At 39.0% G+C, this 16,878-nt stretch overlaps 1 protein-coding gene across 1 annotated transcript; it reads left to right on the top strand.

The window, feature by feature from the left end:
* The first annotated feature begins 7,842 nt into the window (after positions 1-7,842).
* Positions 7,843-15,432, top strand: LOC9270983 (uncharacterized). The gene is made up of 5 exons (XM_015773392.3): positions 7,843-8,874; positions 11,915-12,379; positions 12,510-13,526; positions 13,816-13,963; positions 14,190-15,432. Exons 1-5 carry the CDS (start codon positions 7,885-7,887, stop codon positions 15,116-15,118), a joined length of 3,549 nt encoding a protein of 1,182 aa, XP_015628878.1. The 5' UTR covers positions 7,843-7,884; the 3' UTR covers positions 15,119-15,432.
* The last annotated feature ends 1,446 nt before the right edge of the window (positions 15,433-16,878 follow it).

Below are 16,878 nucleotides of genomic sequence, written 5' to 3'. Positions count from 1 at the left end.
ATTGTCTCGCTGCACGGCCGATGACAGAAGGTATGAAAGGACGAATTATTCATATAAAATACGTCTTAATATTTAATTAAAATAAAAGCACAGAATTTTTCCAGCACTCAAAAAATGTCATTTAAGAAAATACCTTGTCAATACTGCACTTGTACAGGAAGAACCAGTAAAATCTAAAAACAAGTAAACGTCTGAACAATGGATAAATTGGGGATTCATTTCACATCTTTGTGACTGTCACTGTCCTCTATGGAGGGAGCATGTCTATCAGCTGTATTGGCACATCACTCCCCCAGTTTAAGCTCACTATGGACGTGAGCACAGTACTGTCGTTATGCAATGGGCATCGGTGGAAGCCAGTCAAGCCACTACTAGGCTGCCGGTAGACGTGGATGAACGACACGAGACCTGTGACAGGAAAATTTAAATAAAGAGCATAACATATAGTAGCACAAGATATAAACATGTACTCCATTGTTGTCATGTTACATCCAAATTCTTATGGGGAAGAAAATATATGCAAACAGTAATAAAAAAAAGAAAACTGCATTGCAACACTTAAACCCGATGCAGGGGTCGAAGGATAGAAATGGCACAAAATACGATCTGCCAAGTCTGATGGAGGCAACCAAACACGCTAAATCTGATCTCAGGAGGTAGAAAAAAGAGCGTAAAAGTAGACAAAATGTGCAATATCCCCATTAGTGTTTGAGAGTAGCTACCATTGGTCACTAGTTAGGACGCAACGACAAACAACAATGCACTTGAACATTTAACAAGCAGATGTTCATCTGACAACGAGGACAACATATCGATAATAGGCATATAATAGGCAGTTTGGATATGGAAGGATGCTGCATCATGTTTCCTTCATTTCCTGTTGCTTTTTCCATAGAGTTAAGTGGATCCAATAAGTCCGATAAGAAAGCCGAGTGCCAACATCGCCTCAGCTATGCCAACCTGCTTGCTCGTTGTCGCTGCAGTATTTTCCAGTCTATCCAATCTCCCTGCAAAAAGACCTCTCTTGCACATATAAATAGTTACAAATTCAAGCGATAACCACCGTAAGTCCGTAACTGGGTGAGTATCGTCGATTCGCCGCTAGGGGAGCGGTGGTGGTGGTTTGGGGTGTGGAGTGGGTGTTTCAAATACTGGGTCCCCGATTTATGCTGCATTCATACGTGCAATTTGCTTGAGCTTTTCGCTGGAACGTAAAACAAGGACGAGATATTAAGATATGATTAATTAGTATAAATTATTAGAAACTTGAAAAATAGATTTATTTGATTTTTTTAAAAGAAATTTTGATATATAAAGTTTTTGAAAAACATACTACGTACCATTTTACCCGTTCGAAAAATATGCTAATGAAAAACGAGAATTTATTGTTTGGAGTTGTTCAGAAGAGGGAGTACCATTATTTTGAGTTAGCCCTCGCTAGGGATGAAATCGGAGCGGATAGTTTCCGTCCGCTCTGGATAAAAACGAATACGTACCTCTCGGATCGGATAATTCTCGGATAGTTCGGATACGGATACGAATACGGATATTTTTCTCTCGGATACGAATACGAATATGGTATCAGGGTTTCCGTCGGATACGGATAATAATTCAGATATCCGGTGAACAGTGCTATTCGGATATCCGCAGAAGCCACAAGACATACCCCATTTCTTTATAACTCTATGACCTTCAATATACCTTTTTAGATTTTAATAGTAGTTCATCTCTTAACACTAGTCCACATTATTAATATTATTTAAAATTTTAAAAATATTTATAAATTATACTATATTTTATATAAAATGATCTAATTATATATGTTGATATTTGTTTCTATTAGAAGTTGAATTGGTTTTCGTGTTCCGAGAAAAATTTGTTCCCGTATTCGTGTCCGATCATATTCGATTCTTATTCGTATTCGAGATAGTCCGTATTTGTTTCCGTATTCGAGCTATCCGTATTCGTTTCCGTATCCGGCAAAAAATATAAAAACGAATATGGTATGAGCATTATCCGTCCGTATCCGCTCCGTTTTCATCCCTAGCCCTCGCTCAGACCGCTTGGTTGTATAGTACATGGATAATATGGCGCTTGTGTCATCTTCTTCCTCTGGCTTGCCATCTGATTTTTGTGGATCGCTGACCATAGCAGCTCGAAAGAAAGCTGAGGGGTCGGTAGTCAACCTCGTGATGGACTGATGGCAGTCTCTGGAGTGCGTGATGGACTGATGACAGTCTGTTCTGCTCTACTCCCTCCGTCCTAAAAAAAAGACAAACCCTAATTTCCGTGTCCAACGTTTAACCGTCCGTCTTATTTAAAAAAATTATGAAAAAAATTAAAAAGATAAGTCACGCATAAAGTATTAATCATGTTTTATCATCTAACAACAATAAAAATACTAATTATAAAAAAATTTTATATAAGACGGACAGTCAAACATTGGCACGGAAACCCACGGTTTGTCTTTTTTTGGGACGGAGGGAGTAGTGTTATGCATGCAGCAGGCGCGTCAATATATGATCGATTTTTTGTAGACGTGGCTATGGTTCGTCTAAAATCTAACGAGGGTTCATCTTAAAAAAAATCGTTTATGTAGCAGTTGCATGGCCACGTATATTTCAGGGGTTCATCTTTAAAAAATCGTTTATGTAGCAGTGGCATGGCCATGTACATTTCAGGCCAGGTTCGACTCAGCCACGCTTACTCCCCTCGTGCTAAAATACAATATTTATTAACTTTGTCCATATAAGGCTTATTCCATTGTTCATCTTCTCAACTTCTACCTTATTTTTCGTGTGCATGTTTTTCGAACAGCTAAAAAAAGTTACTTTAAAATTATAATAATCTATTTTTTAATTTTTTAGCTAATACTTAATTAATCCCGCGCTAATGAGTTAGCTTATTTTTCGTGTGAAGGAAGTGAGTTTTGAAGAACCTTGACGTTCGAATGCACCCTTGCCCTTGGCATGGCTATTATGGCTGTATTATAGCTGAGTCCGGTAGTGTGTTGAGCTTTTTCAACTCACAATGTTCAAATTACTAAACAATGCATTTTTTTTCAAATTTATTTTTATATAGAAGTTTCTTTAAAATGTCAAATAGACGTATTTTTAAATTTTGTAATAATTTGTACTCAAATAATTATAAACTAATTGCTTATCTCATTTTACGTAATATGAAAACTCTCACTCCAATCGTCCAACCGAACTCATCCTAAGGAGAGGAATAGAAAAACTTATTTGTCTTCTCGAGATAGATGTGGTATAAGCTTTGGACTATAATAAAGATAAGAGATAGTAGGGGTAGTATGGATAGTTTATTGGTAAAAGTTATACTTACAGGTACTATGTTATATTTGAAATAATTTTTGAACTCTAAAAGTTGCTATATTTTAGAATGAAAGAAGTAGTAAGTAGTAATATTGTACAAATCATATATAAAATACAAGCTCAGACTATAACAAAGATAAAAGACAGCAGGGTAGTATGGATAGTTTATTGATAAAGGTTTTGTTTACAAGTACTTGATTATTATATTTAGAAAAAAAATCCGATCTATATCTTAGAGCTAAAGGAGTACTCCGTGATAACTAGTACTACAATTGCTCGTCTATTACTCCGTACTGTTGTTTTGAATAAAGAACCTCTGTATCCTTATTAGTTCCCTATTTGGCTAGCGGTTCTCTGCTGATAGAAAACACAGTGGCATGAGAGATTTTCTTAACTCTAGTACATGTCCACGGCTTGCGTTGAGTGCTAAGAGCGTGCCAACTGGTTTGATCTTGTAATCAGCAAGAAAAAACAATAAACAAAGTTAAATGATTGATAGACGATCGCCCGATGAGCCGATGACGTATCGATAGAGATCTTAGCCGATATAGTTAGGCCATATCGGCAGTGGATTGAATAAGTAAAGCAAAACCCTAAATATGTCCTATCGGTCGCACTACCGCCTTCTTAGTTTTTATAAATCTCCTTTTAGACAATGTTATAAAAATAGCCGATAATCTAGTATTTAGAGTAAATATAGCTAAAGTACTAGCTATTACTCTAGTACAAACTTATATAGATAAATCAATATATCTATAGAAATATATCAAATAACACATTCATTCACCAGATTTAATGATTATGCCGAGATTGATTAAAGCTTCATATACTTATAAAAAGTGATCTATCTAGATAAGTGGCAAATATACACAAAATATATCATGAAACATGCACTACCATGTATATTAGGTAAGATCGGCTAAAACCCTAGTACTATCCTTAGTTATGATTGATTCCAGGTTAGTTTTTAGGGTTCTAGAAAGGACTAGGGTTGATGCAACACAAAGTGTGTAAAGAAACCTAAAATCTAAACAATCAAATAATTAACCACTTTTCAGGATGGTAGATACCTTAGCTAATCTAATTTGGCAAGGTGATTTAGCCGATACCAACTTAAACCCTAAAGTGAGAATCAACCGATACGACTAAATCAAGGTGCTAAACTAGATTAACTAACATATATGATAACAATGACCATAATGACAAGACTAATACATCTAAAATAACATAATAGCCCCCGATAGTGCAAGCCATCGAAATAAGTTACCTCTTGTTGAGAGATCGCAACCAATGTCCCAATTTGAAGCAAGAACTCGTCGAAAAGTAAAAGGAAAAAGGTGACGATGCACCAAAAGTTGTATTGATTAGATTGTCCTCTCTTATTAAAATGATCCAGGGTTTATATTTATACCCGGAGTACAAAATTTAGTCCATAATGGACACGACTTAAACTTTCCTAAAGATAAAAACAAACAAATCCACATGACGGACTCTTACCAAATCTCTAATTCAAACCAGCATTAAATATCCTAATCAATAGATATAATTGACTTAAATGAGCTCAATTTCTAAACCGCAATGACGGTTATCTCAATCGAGGCCCAAACCGAGCCCAGGTTGAGTTGTATATGCTACTTCCATATCGGCTTTAAACGTTTACAATTCTGTTTCAGCCGATACGCTCTCCAGCCGATGCACAATCTGTTTCCAAACTGACTCAATCTCGCACCAAATCCGCTTCGATTTGTTTCTTCTTCTCTGAGTCTGATGCGAAATTCTGCTGTAAACATTCTCTAAATCTGGCTTTCTAATTACATCCATCTACATACAAACCTTTTTAAAAATCCAAATAACTACCCATTTCTACATGCTATTTTTTTTCACATACACAAATCACCTATATATACATATCAAGTACAAAGAAAACTCATCACATCTGTTTGTTGAAATGATTTATGTCCTCATGTGTACAAATCAACTCTGCTCAAGTCCCTAAATCCCACCTGCCCCTCCTAATGCATGCATCCTCCTACTCAACTCTTTCTATTAAAATGTGTGTACAAAGTTTTAGAAACTTTATAACAAAAAGTTTTTCGGACATTAAGATTATTTTAGATTTAGTTAAAATTTTATGTTGATATTCATAAATATTTCTTATTGGAAACTTCCAACTTTGTATAAAAAGTTCAATTTCAAACTTACCATATTTGCATGCAAAGAAAAAACTTGCGCTAAGAGGAAATAATATGTTACAATCTGCATAGAAGATAAGCTAGCACACAAGGGTGAAAAAAGCACTGCTAGACATATACATGTCTCCCGCAAGCCCAACACGTATGTACTAGAAACATCTAATAAAAGTCCAATTAAAAAAGAGCACTATAGCAGTGGAAATCGAAGTCGACAACAGAGGGCTCCCTAAATTGGAGATTCACCGAGATAAACAACGACTTTTAAAGGGAAAGGAGATATACTGTGCCTTTCTTTCATTCATTTTCTGTTTTCTTGTCCCTCATAGCCTAATATTGATTTTAGTTTCTCAACCGAAAAATCAGGTACAACACCTCCCTCAACTATTCAATTTGCCTCCCTTAGCAGTTCTAACGGTGGTTTCATTCTACGTGGCATTAGTATCAACAAAAGAAATAAAAGAAAAAAAACTGCAAGATCCAAATGTCATTCTCATCTCTCTCTTCTTCCTCTCTTCTCGGTGACTCCACACCTGCAACGTCAAAGCATTCAAGCAGCATCTTTCCCTTCCAACTTTCGTCTCCCCGCTGCGACCCTCCAAGTAGGCGCCATATATTAATTGAAACCACTATCTAAACTACTAAGAGAATTCATTTGAACTAACTTTCATAGTTGAGAGGGACGATATACCCGGTTTTTGCCTACAAGTGAGGGAGGCCGAGATGGACTTTTTCCTTTACTAGCAATAGTGCCCGTGCGTTGCAACGGGAAAAACACCGTTTGATAGTGTGACACCTTGAAAACCTCAAATAGGTAAAAATCAAGTCTAATTTGATATATTAACAAATAGGTAGAACCGAGTCTAATTTGATGAATTAGCGTATAATTTATGATTTAGTTTTAGATTTATTTTTCGAGCCTACTTAGGAGCTTATCTGATGGACTTTGATTTTAAAAATCTGAGCCACATTGTTTGATCAAATTTGCTTTCGGCCCAGGTCTTACTAGCCGGCCCAAACTTGGGCTGGCCCATCTGCGGCGACCTAAGTCAAATCGACAGCCCGCAAGCCGGGCAGCTGAGCGTGGCCCACATATGTGGGGACGGTCTGATGCACTTCCGCGGCCCATTGGGCGCAGCGTAATCAATGGCGGCGGCGGTTTTTTAAGTAGTATTTTTTTTTCGATTCGGATCTATAGTTTTTCTCACCACTTAGGAGAAAAAGACTTTTGTTGTTGTTGTTTTCCTTTATTTTATTTTTTGTGCGGCTTTTCTTTTTCTTTTTATGCACCTTTCTGCCTTTGATCTCTCTCTTTTATTATTTTTTTAACAAAAACGACCTCAAGTACCTTATTGCAAGATTATAGGGACTCAAATATAAATATAAAAATTACAAGGACTCAAATGCAAAAGTACAAACCCAAAAACTAAATTCATATAAAAATGGAATGCTCTCGACCCGTAGGTTCCGTTTTTGCAAACAATCTTCAATTCGGCACATCAATTTTTTTCACCAATGTAGAGTCGGACTTTTTTTTCTTTTCTGAAAGGGAAGTCGGAGTTTTTTTCTTTTCTGAAAGGGAATCGGATATAGGTGTCGGACTTTTTTATTTTATTTTTTTTCGCTATTATTTTTGTTTTGACGGACGAAGGAAGCATCTCTCGTTTTGACTTTTGTTGTTGTTGTTTTTCTTTATTTTATTTTTTGTGCGGCTTTTCCTTTTCTTTTTATGCACCTTTCTGCCTTTGTTCTCTCTTTTATTATTTTTGTAACAAAAACGACCTCAAGAACCTATTGCAAGATTATAGGGACTCAAATGTAAATATAAAAATTACATGGACTCAAATGCAAAAGTACAAACCCAAAAATTAAAATCATATAAAAATGGAATGCTCTCAACCCGTAGGTTCTGTTTTTGCAAACAGATCTTCAATTCGGCACATCAATTTTTTTCACCAATGTAGAGTCGGACTTTTTTTTCTTTTCTGAAAGGGAAGTCGGACTTTTTTTTTCTTTTCTAAAAGGGAATCGGATATAGGTATCAGACTTTTTTATTTTATTTTTTTCAGTATTATTTTTGTTTTGACGGACGAAGGAAACATCTCTTATTTTTTTAAGTAGTAGAGAGTAAAGACAGAGATAGAGATAGAGAAGTAGAGATTAGGAAGGCAGTGCAGGTCCCTCGTGGGTGGTGGTTGTGGGCTTGTGGAAATAAATCCACATCCGAGCCCATATCTCCCAACAAGAGAAGCCCACCCAAGCCCAAAGCCCAACCCGTCTCTCTCTTCTTCGATTCGACGTCTCCTCCTTCCCCCCAAATCGCGCTCTTCATTTCGAAACCTCACCTCGCCCTCACCGCCGCAATGCCGCCCGCGCGCCGCCGCCGCCGCACCGCCGCCGAGGTGGACGGCGAGGCCGTCCCCTCCTCCGCCGCCGACCTCCTCGCCCTCGCCGCCACCCTCTTCCCCGCCGCCGCAGACGCGCCGCTCAGGGACCCTCCCCACCTCAAGCACCTCGTCCACTCCCTCCCCGACTCCCACCCCGTCCTCCTCTCCCTCCCGGGCGCCCTGGCGCCGCCCCTCTCCGACGGCGGCGCCCCCGGGTACCCCCCGCGCGCCGCCGCGGTGCTCCTCCACCTCCTCCTCACCCACCCGTCCCACCCGCCGCGCTGGGGCGACCTCCTCCCGCCGCTCGCCCGCCTCCACGACCGCCTCGCGCAGCTCGCCACCGACGACCCGCCCCTGGCCGCGCTCGCCGTCGCGTGCTTCGAGCTCGCCTGGAGGGCCGCCGCGCCGGGGCGGGAGGCGGTCGTCGCACAGACCCTGCCGTACCTCTTCGCCGAGGCGCTCTCGTGCGGCTCCGCCACCGCGAGGCCGGTGCTCCGCCGCCTCCTCGCGCTCCGCGACGCGCTGGCGCTGCTCGACTACGACGACGACGACAGCATCTCCGACTTCAAGATGCTCCTGCTGCGCTGCTTCGTGTCGCCGCTCTTCCTCAAGGCCGAGGAAGGCAGGAAGCTCCTGTCCCTCGTGCTCGGCGTCAGCGAGGGCCTCGCCAGGGAAGGCCTGGAGCTCATCAGAGCGCAGGTGGGGATGCCGGGGGTGAAGCGGGCGGCGCTGGTGGCCTACGGGGAGGTGGTGTTCAGGGCGTGGAAGGACGGGGGTTGGGTCAGGGGGGAGGTCGGGGAGGCGTTCCTGCAGGGGATGCTGGAGGGGGCCGTGCACGCCAGGAGCAAGGAGCTTGCCAAAGCGGCTAGGAAGCTTCTGTCTGCGTTCGTCGAGCAGAGAATGGTGGCTGGAGTTGAAAAATTAATCTTTCAGCTTGCCGAGCCCGTGCTGTTCCGGTCTTTGCAGGTATGAAACTGTCTAGTATCTTTTTCTGCTCCTGTGCTAATGTATTACTCTCTCCATTCCAAATTGATCTACATATTTTATAGGTACACCAAGACCAAGAAAAGCTAATAACTCTCTCATACTATATTTACTCTAGCAACAAACTCAATGCATGTATCATTCCCACTATTTCCTAGCCAATAGCAAATCAAAATATTGCATGTGGGTTATAAATACTTGTGTGCATGGATGCATGCATCAATGTCCATTTACTCCGATGCACAAATAACGAATAGACTTAATGAATGAACACAAATATGTAGATCATTTAGGAATAACCTCAAAAAAACTATATGTAGATAAATTTGGAATGGAGGGAGTAACTAGTATGATGTGCTTACGATATTCATTATGGATGGGTCGAAGGTGAGCATCACAGAATAAAATTGTTATGCACTACTTGTGTACATGAAGTTACAGCCAAATTAAAATTAGTAGTTATGATGAATGGTAGAAGAGCGAAGAGTGGAGTATTGGTCTTCTAGCATTACATAGACATATCAATCATGGTGCTGCTTGACTAGGATTATTCTTTGTTACATTGGTCAAACAGTACGACAAGCTCAATAACACATTAACATGATCTGGTAATAGGTAGACTATTTAAATGGTTCAGCAAATACCTCCCTCTGTTTCAAAAGTAAGGCATATACCTCCTGGCTTCCTGCAAGCCTTTTTTTCTTTTTGAAATATACTAGCAAAAATGCCCGTGCGTTGCAACGGGTGAAAAAATTCTAATGATAATATATGTTTTTCATGCATAATTATGTCAATGACAATGTTTGTATTTTAATGAGCGACTTGTTTTTTATAAACAATGTTTTTTTTCTTGCGCGATTTTTTCAAACCATTTTTCAGAAAGGTGCATTTCTTTCTAACAGTTTTTCCTAGCATGTTCTTTTTGCTTTTTTTACTTACAACGAAAACCGTATTTTTCTCCCTTTTTTCTTTTCTTTTCTCGTGTGTTTTTTGCATGTTTTTTTTTCTAACAATTATTTTCTCACGCTTTTTTTGCTTGTTTTTTTCGAATGTTCTTTTTTGTTTTTTTCCAATACAGGAGAATATATGACGAAATAAAAACCGTGTAGTAGATGACAAAAAATCGATGGATCCTATCCGGCTCAAGCGTCCATCAATTTAGTGTTTTTTCTGACAGATTTTTCAGAGTGATTTGTTTTTTAGTAGACGATATTTTTATCTTGCGCGGTTTTTTCAAACCATTTTTTAGAAATGGCGCGTTTTTTCTAACATTTTTTTTCCTCGCATGTTTTTTTTAAAATTTTTTTACCGACGATGGAAATAATTTTTCTCGCGTGTTTTTTTATTTTTTATGGAAGATGCAAAACCTTTTTAGTGTGTTTTTTTTGCGCTTTTTTCTGACTTTTCTCACATGTTTATTTGAACCGTTTTTATTTTGTCGTGCATTTTCTCTTTTTAAATAGTTAGATTAGATTAGACATAGCGAAGAGATATATACTGATTAGAAATCGGAATTAGTTTTGCCCTTTCCATTTTTTCTCGCGCGCATTTTTTATTTTTTACGAACCATTTTTTCTTCTTATAGAATCGGACGAACTTTTTTTAGATGTTTTTTCGGATTTTTTTTCGCCTTTACAGGAATCAGACTTTTTTTTTTCAGTTTTTAAAGGAATCAGATCTAGCATTTTTTCACCACTTTTATTTTGCCTTCTATAGGAATCGGATCTACGGTTTTTTTTCGCCACTTAGGATAAACAGACTTTTGTTGTTGTTGTTGTTGTTTTTCTTTGTTTTTTCTTTATTTTATTTTATTGTGTGGTTTTTCTTTTTTTATTTTTATGCACCTTTCTGCCTTTGTTCTTTCCCTTTTATTATTTTTCAATCAAAAACGATCTCAAGTATCTTATTTCAAGATTGTAGGGACTCAAATGTAAATATAAAAATTACATGGACTCAAATGCAAAAGTACAGACCCAAAAATTAAAATCATATAAAAATGGAATGCTCTCAATCGGTAGGTTCCGTTTTTGGAAACAGATTTTCAATCCGGTACATCAATTTTATTTTTTGTTTTTAAGGGTGAATCTAGAGTCAGGATTTTTTTCCCCTTCCTGAGAAAGAATCGGTAGGAGTCGGACTTTTTTTTATCTTTTTCGCTTTTTTTTTGACGGACGATTTCCTTTTCTGAGAGGGAATCGGTAGGAGTCGGACTTTTTTTATATTTTTTTTGCTATTTTTTTTGTTTTGACGGACGAAGGAAACATCTCTTATTTTTTAAGTAGTAGAGATAGAGATAGAGATAAAGCATGCATGTAACATTTATCGCTGATTCTCTTTCTTTCCTGTCTTTCTTTCCTGTCTTTCTTTCCTGTCTCTTCAACATTCAGTACTAAAACACTAACTACTCCCCCTTATTCTCTAGACATCAACGCTGTGGACTATGATTTACTTGCGCTAGTTTATTGTTTCCAACTTTTCTTTCCCTATTTGGTCTTTGTGTTTGACAAATTTATGGCTTACAAAAAGAAGTAGATTGTCCAATTATCAACATGAGTGCTAAACAACATATGATATTATTGTTTTATCACTTTCTTTTGGTTGAACTTCCACGTGGTCACAACTCATAGTAGAGTCAGTTATTAAGTGTCTGTACAAATGAAATTGCTCAGTATTGTGGTTCTATGTTCTTTCCCCATCCAAATGTTGATAAAATAATTGATTCGCGCAAACATTAGATCGATGGATATTAATATCATGTACATAATGTCAATATGTTACAGCTCAAAATCTTTTCTGAATGCTGTCCAATTTTATTCTTTGTGATTTGTGAATGAAAACTATGATTTATGTGTTGCTTTGATTTGAATGCTCTTCCTTAGAAAAGCATGCTCAATAGTTTGTTTTACTTTTTGGTTTCACAACCTGAAGTTATGACATGTATGCATCAACAAATAAGAAATATATAGAACAGTTTATGCTTTAAACGTTTCCGTTTTTATCTGAAGTCATTACTGTTTGGCAGGTTGCAAACTCCAATGTACGCCATAATTCTTTGCACCTTCTATTAGATTTGTTCCCCCTTGAAGACCCGGATGTGACAAAGGATGTCAATGATCCTCTACTAGAGAAGCAATACTTCTTGCTAGACAAACTTCTCATGGACGATTGTCCAGAAATACGAACGGTTGCGATTGAAGGACTCTGTCGTATTCTTAACCAGTTTTGGGAAGTTATTCCTTCCCTAACTATTTCAAAATTTTTAAGTAAAATTGTTGATGACATATCCAAAGATTCTTGCACTGAGGTTCGGGTGTCAACCATAAATGGTCTGATATACTTACTTGACAATCCGCAAAGTCATGAAATACTGAAAGTTCTACTTCCAAGATTAAGTGACATGGTCTCTGATCCTGCTTTATCGGTCAGATCTTCTGCAGTTGATCTTCTTTTGGCTATACGTGATCTTCGATCTTTCCAGTTTAATAAGGTACATTACGTACTTCTTCATTACATATGCATGTGATAATTGATTCTGTAACTTAAGTAACCTTTGGATCTTTATTTTCTTCAGTTTGAGACTTTGAACAAACAAACTAGATGTATGCCTTTTGTTTCAGGTTGTTGGATTGGGTACTTTGCTGTCTTCACTCTCAAATGACCACCCCCGTGTCGCACAGAAAATCACAAAGCTTCTCATCCCTTCATATTTTCCAACAAAATTGCCACTGAAAGAAGCGTGTGCTCGCTGCATTGCACTTATAAAGAGGTCACCCACAGCTGGAGCAAGGTTTTGTGAATTTGCTTTATCTGAAGGGTCTCCCCCAAGATCCCTTGTTGAACTGATCAAAGTCTCTATTACTCTGGCACTGGCACCAACAGGAATGAACTCTGAACAGACTGATGGTCTTGTTATTGCTTCAGCCAATCTAATTAAAAGCTTATCTGAGGAGCGCTCTAGTTTAGCTTCCTTAAGAGAATTCTTTGCAAATGCAAAGTTGAAGCTACTCTTTAAAACAGAAATTTCTGTGGGAGCCCGGTCTGCTCTACTCAGTATGGCTCCAGTTGTATCACCTGATGATCTATCTGCTTTGCACGATGAATGCATGAATGTAGTCATGAACGCTGCAGGGGTTTCCACGCAACAAGGTTGCCAAGAAGCAGTGCTAGCAGCACATAAGTTGGTTTTTTCAAGTGGCTGGTCTGACGAAATGTTTGAAGCACTGACAAATATTCTGCAATCTAAAGTGTCTTGTTTTGCTGAGATTTATGATATAGAACCTCCTATCTGTCCCGTTGCTACTTCAAAGAGGAAGAAAGGAAAATCACTTAAGAAAACACCAGCAAAGTCTGGTCATGATATTGGAAACGGGTCATCCAGTGAAGACTTTGATATTGTTGCAGGTGCATCATGGCAGATTAATGACATACTGAAAGATGAAGAAAAGAGAGTTGCCTTTCTACAATCTTCTTATTCAGACGTCGCATTTTCATCTCTGAAGGTCATTTGTCAAGTGTACATTGAGCAGTGCCTGCAGTTTGACTCTTTAAATGCCACACCTCTTTTGGCTTATTTGAGTTTGGCTACACACAGCGCTCTTCAGGATATTGACCAAACTGATATCAGCACCTCTGAGGTGAGTTAACCCCCACGATTCCACCATGCCCACTTTCTTTGATAATTGGCACAAAAATGTTGATAAAACAGTCAGTTCCACCTCACTGTATAGTTGTCACAGAAATGTTGATGAACTCAAACACTAGCCATCTGGTCAAACATTGATGGTAACTGGAACCGATATTTGTTGGTTGCACTTAAGCTATTTTTGCTACGGTTATGTAGATTATTGTGAATGTGTTCAACATTTTTTTTTCATTTAACAATTAACATGTTGCCATTCTCATAAGTTTGATCTCTTGTTTCAGTCAACAACCATCAATCACTCACTGGACCATCTGCTGAATTGTTTTGACAAACTCCTAAATGAATCTGTTACTGGTTCCACAAACTCATTGAAGTTGAAGCAGAATAAGAAATCTGCACGGCAGAAACACCATCATGGAGTTCCTGAAGGTATACCTGCACAGATATTTACAACTTTTGATGCAGAAAACCTCTTTGATCTGAAACTTTATTTATTAACGGAATATTGATATGATTTTCGAAAGCATGCTAGAGAAAGTAGTTATGTAATTAACTTTAAAACTTTCAACTTGTAGTCACCAAAATCAGTATGTTATCTATCTGGCATTATCACATGATATACCTTGTAAATGAGTGGGTTATGTATCTTGTGCAGGGAATGCATTGAGAGGGACAGTTAATGTATACATGCTTGGCACTTCAATTCTCAAGTTTATCGTTGACACAATAACCATCAAGTTGATCAGTGATAATAAAGTAGGATGTCTCAATTTTGCATTGTCCTTCACAAAATATGCATCATCAGCCATAAAAATGCATCAGGAGCAGAGCTCATCTTTCAAAGGGAATGATCTGAAAGACATATTGATGCTTATACGGAGTTCCTTCACATATGCAGCCAAGCTGCTTCATTTGGTCCTAGCAAACTCAATTGAGTCACAGAGTCCCCCAGAGGAAGCCTTCTTTCTTGCCAATAATCTTCTTGATCTTGTACCCTCTGTTGAGTCTGCTGCAGGCTCCAAATTTGCTCTCAGTTTAGTTTCTGTCGTAAAGCAGTGGCTACCAGTTGTCATAATGGGTCTTGGATGCCGCTGGTTGATTGGGCCACAGGCTGAGGGTAACATGTGTGACTTTGGTGGGTCTTGCTTGCCACTATGGGTGGTTGCATTGGCCAAGAATGAGCTGCTTGATGATGAAAAACCTAGAGATGATGATCAAAGCGAGCAGGCCAGTGAGGACTCACAGTCATCCAGAAAACTAGCAGAAATGATGGTAATTCTTCTGAAGAAAGGGAGCCCGAAAATTCTTGATTCTGTGGCTGGCGTCTTCCTGTCCACCCTCAAGTTGGCGCTGCAGAGAGCGGAGTACGGTGTTGTCTTGGGCTTGACACGCTTTGTCTGTGTCAGGTTGCTTGGGAGTGACTCCTCGGCATCGGAGAAGCTGCATCTTGCTCATGATTCACTTCGTGAGAACTTCTTTGAGATTGACAAGCATGTCATGGACGATCTAGTTGACAGCGAGGAATCGAGGCAGCAACTGGAGAGTGCCAAAGCTTTGATAAGATCAATTCTCTCTGACGTCTGATCATGTACATACTACTGTAAGATCAAGATGTGTTGGCTGTTGCTTTAGGAAGTTACTAACTTGGTAAGTAATATGTCATACAGCTAGCCTGGAAATGTCTATTTGAGTGGAATTCCTCTGTTTATTTGAACAGTTACTGTCTTATTTCACTTAGTAAATCAGTTTGCCTTTGGAGCCACAATATGCAGCGCGATGTAGGCGAAGCACTGGCGATATCCTTGTACAGTAGTAGTACTTATGTTTCCACTGTATATTGACATCGGCAGGACGAAATAATATGCTATTAAAACTTAGTCCGTTTTTTGAACTTTTCACCTCAGAAGATCTGTGGCCCTCAACTTGCACAATCGTTCATTATCTGTGGCTGTCGCAAAACAGTTCTAAGGCACATTTTGCTATAGGACATCATGATTTTGTAAGTTTCAAAGTGCCATGATTGCGATTAAAGTTTAATGTGTTTTTTAGAACACTCATCTCTATGAACGCACATAGGCACATCGCACGCGCTACCTCTATGAACATCTTCGAAGGATTGGGTCGGCATATCTTGAGATTGATGAAGTCATCATGATGTCTCAACGTCGATGGACACGATGCCTATCACCAAAAGAATAAATAGATATAAATACGAGCACCCATGTTAAGCCTAGGTCTTGAACCTAGGTGGGCTTGTTTCACCATAAGGAACCTAATCAGTTGAGCTATGTTCACTTTGCAGTGTGTTCAATCGTTGGTGTACTAGTTGTAGCCTTGTAGGTATAGCAATATGTTGTTTCAATGCAGGGGCATTTTGGTCACGCCATGTAAAACGTAGGCTCTCTCACATGTCATCAACATGTAAATACTAAAATAATAGACGTGATGTCTGTTGGCAAACAACCATAGTTACATAGTGTTTTCCTCCAAAAGTCATTTCGCGTGATGCCCAACGGCTAAAACCACAAAGTTTTCATATTCTGTAACAAAATTTATCAAATTCTAAGTTCTACCAAGGAGTACGAGACAGGGATAGTGTTTGTTACTTCTTGATTTCATTTATCCATTGTGTCGGGTTATATACCCAAGGTCCCAAACGTCACTTTTACGACAGTAACTTCAGAGTTACTTGCTCCGTACTAGAATATAAGCATTTTTAGTTATGAATCTGGATAACTGGATAACTGTGTTTCTAGATTCATAGGCAAAAAAATGCTGAATTTTAGGACTAAGGTAATATACAACAGAGTTTACCTAGTAGTAATTATAATTGACTCATGCCGTAGGAATGCTTCCATCCATTTGCTCAAGCAATCTTAGCTTCCAGATGTCCAGTAATTTGAATGCTAGAATGACGAGTAATTTGAAAGAAGGGAGTACTAAAAATAAATTGTATATATCATTATTTGAAAAATAACAAAGGAAAATAATTCTATACACCCAGGTGTACGTACTCCTGCTCTCATCCACCGTCCATCAGCAGACACCACCGATCGAACCTGCTAACGGATCCACGTACGGACCCATTAAAGTTTTTGCGGACGAAAAAAAATCTTCGTAATACTTGTATCCCGCATTAACCGTAACCATACCAGGATGCTAGCATAAATATCTCTTTCCGACTTACTGCTAAACCGGACTGCAAATAACAGATCGGTCAATTTGGAGGCGACGCGCTGACGCCGACGTGATCCATCGAATCATACGGCCTCGGCGGCAATGCAGTTCGTCCACCTGCGGGTGGCTTGATCAATTCCCAGGTGATTGATTCTGGTATGTCCATC

Source organism: Oryza sativa, chromosome 3 (genome assembly GCF_034140825.1).
Source record: "Oryza sativa Japonica Group chromosome 3, ASM3414082v1".
NCBI lineage: Eukaryota > Viridiplantae > Streptophyta > Magnoliopsida > Poales > Poaceae > Oryza > Oryza sativa.
Note: the sequence above shows the minus strand (reverse complement) of the source record. Positions and strands in the feature narration are given on the sequence as shown.

Excerpts from the sequence above, each read along its gene's own strand:
- LOC9270983 (XM_015773392.3), top strand. The coding sequence starts at position 7,885 with ATGCCGCCCGCGCGCCGCCGCCGCCGCACCGCCGCCGAGGTGGACGGC. Across the intron at positions 8,875-11,914 it reads TGCTGTTCCGGTCTTTGCAG|GTTGCAAACTCCAATGTACG; the intron begins GTATGAAACTGT and ends ACTGTTTGGCAG. Across the intron at positions 13,527-13,815 it reads CTGATATCAGCACCTCTGAG|TCAACAACCATCAATCACTC; the intron begins GTGAGTTAACCC and ends CTCTTGTTTCAG.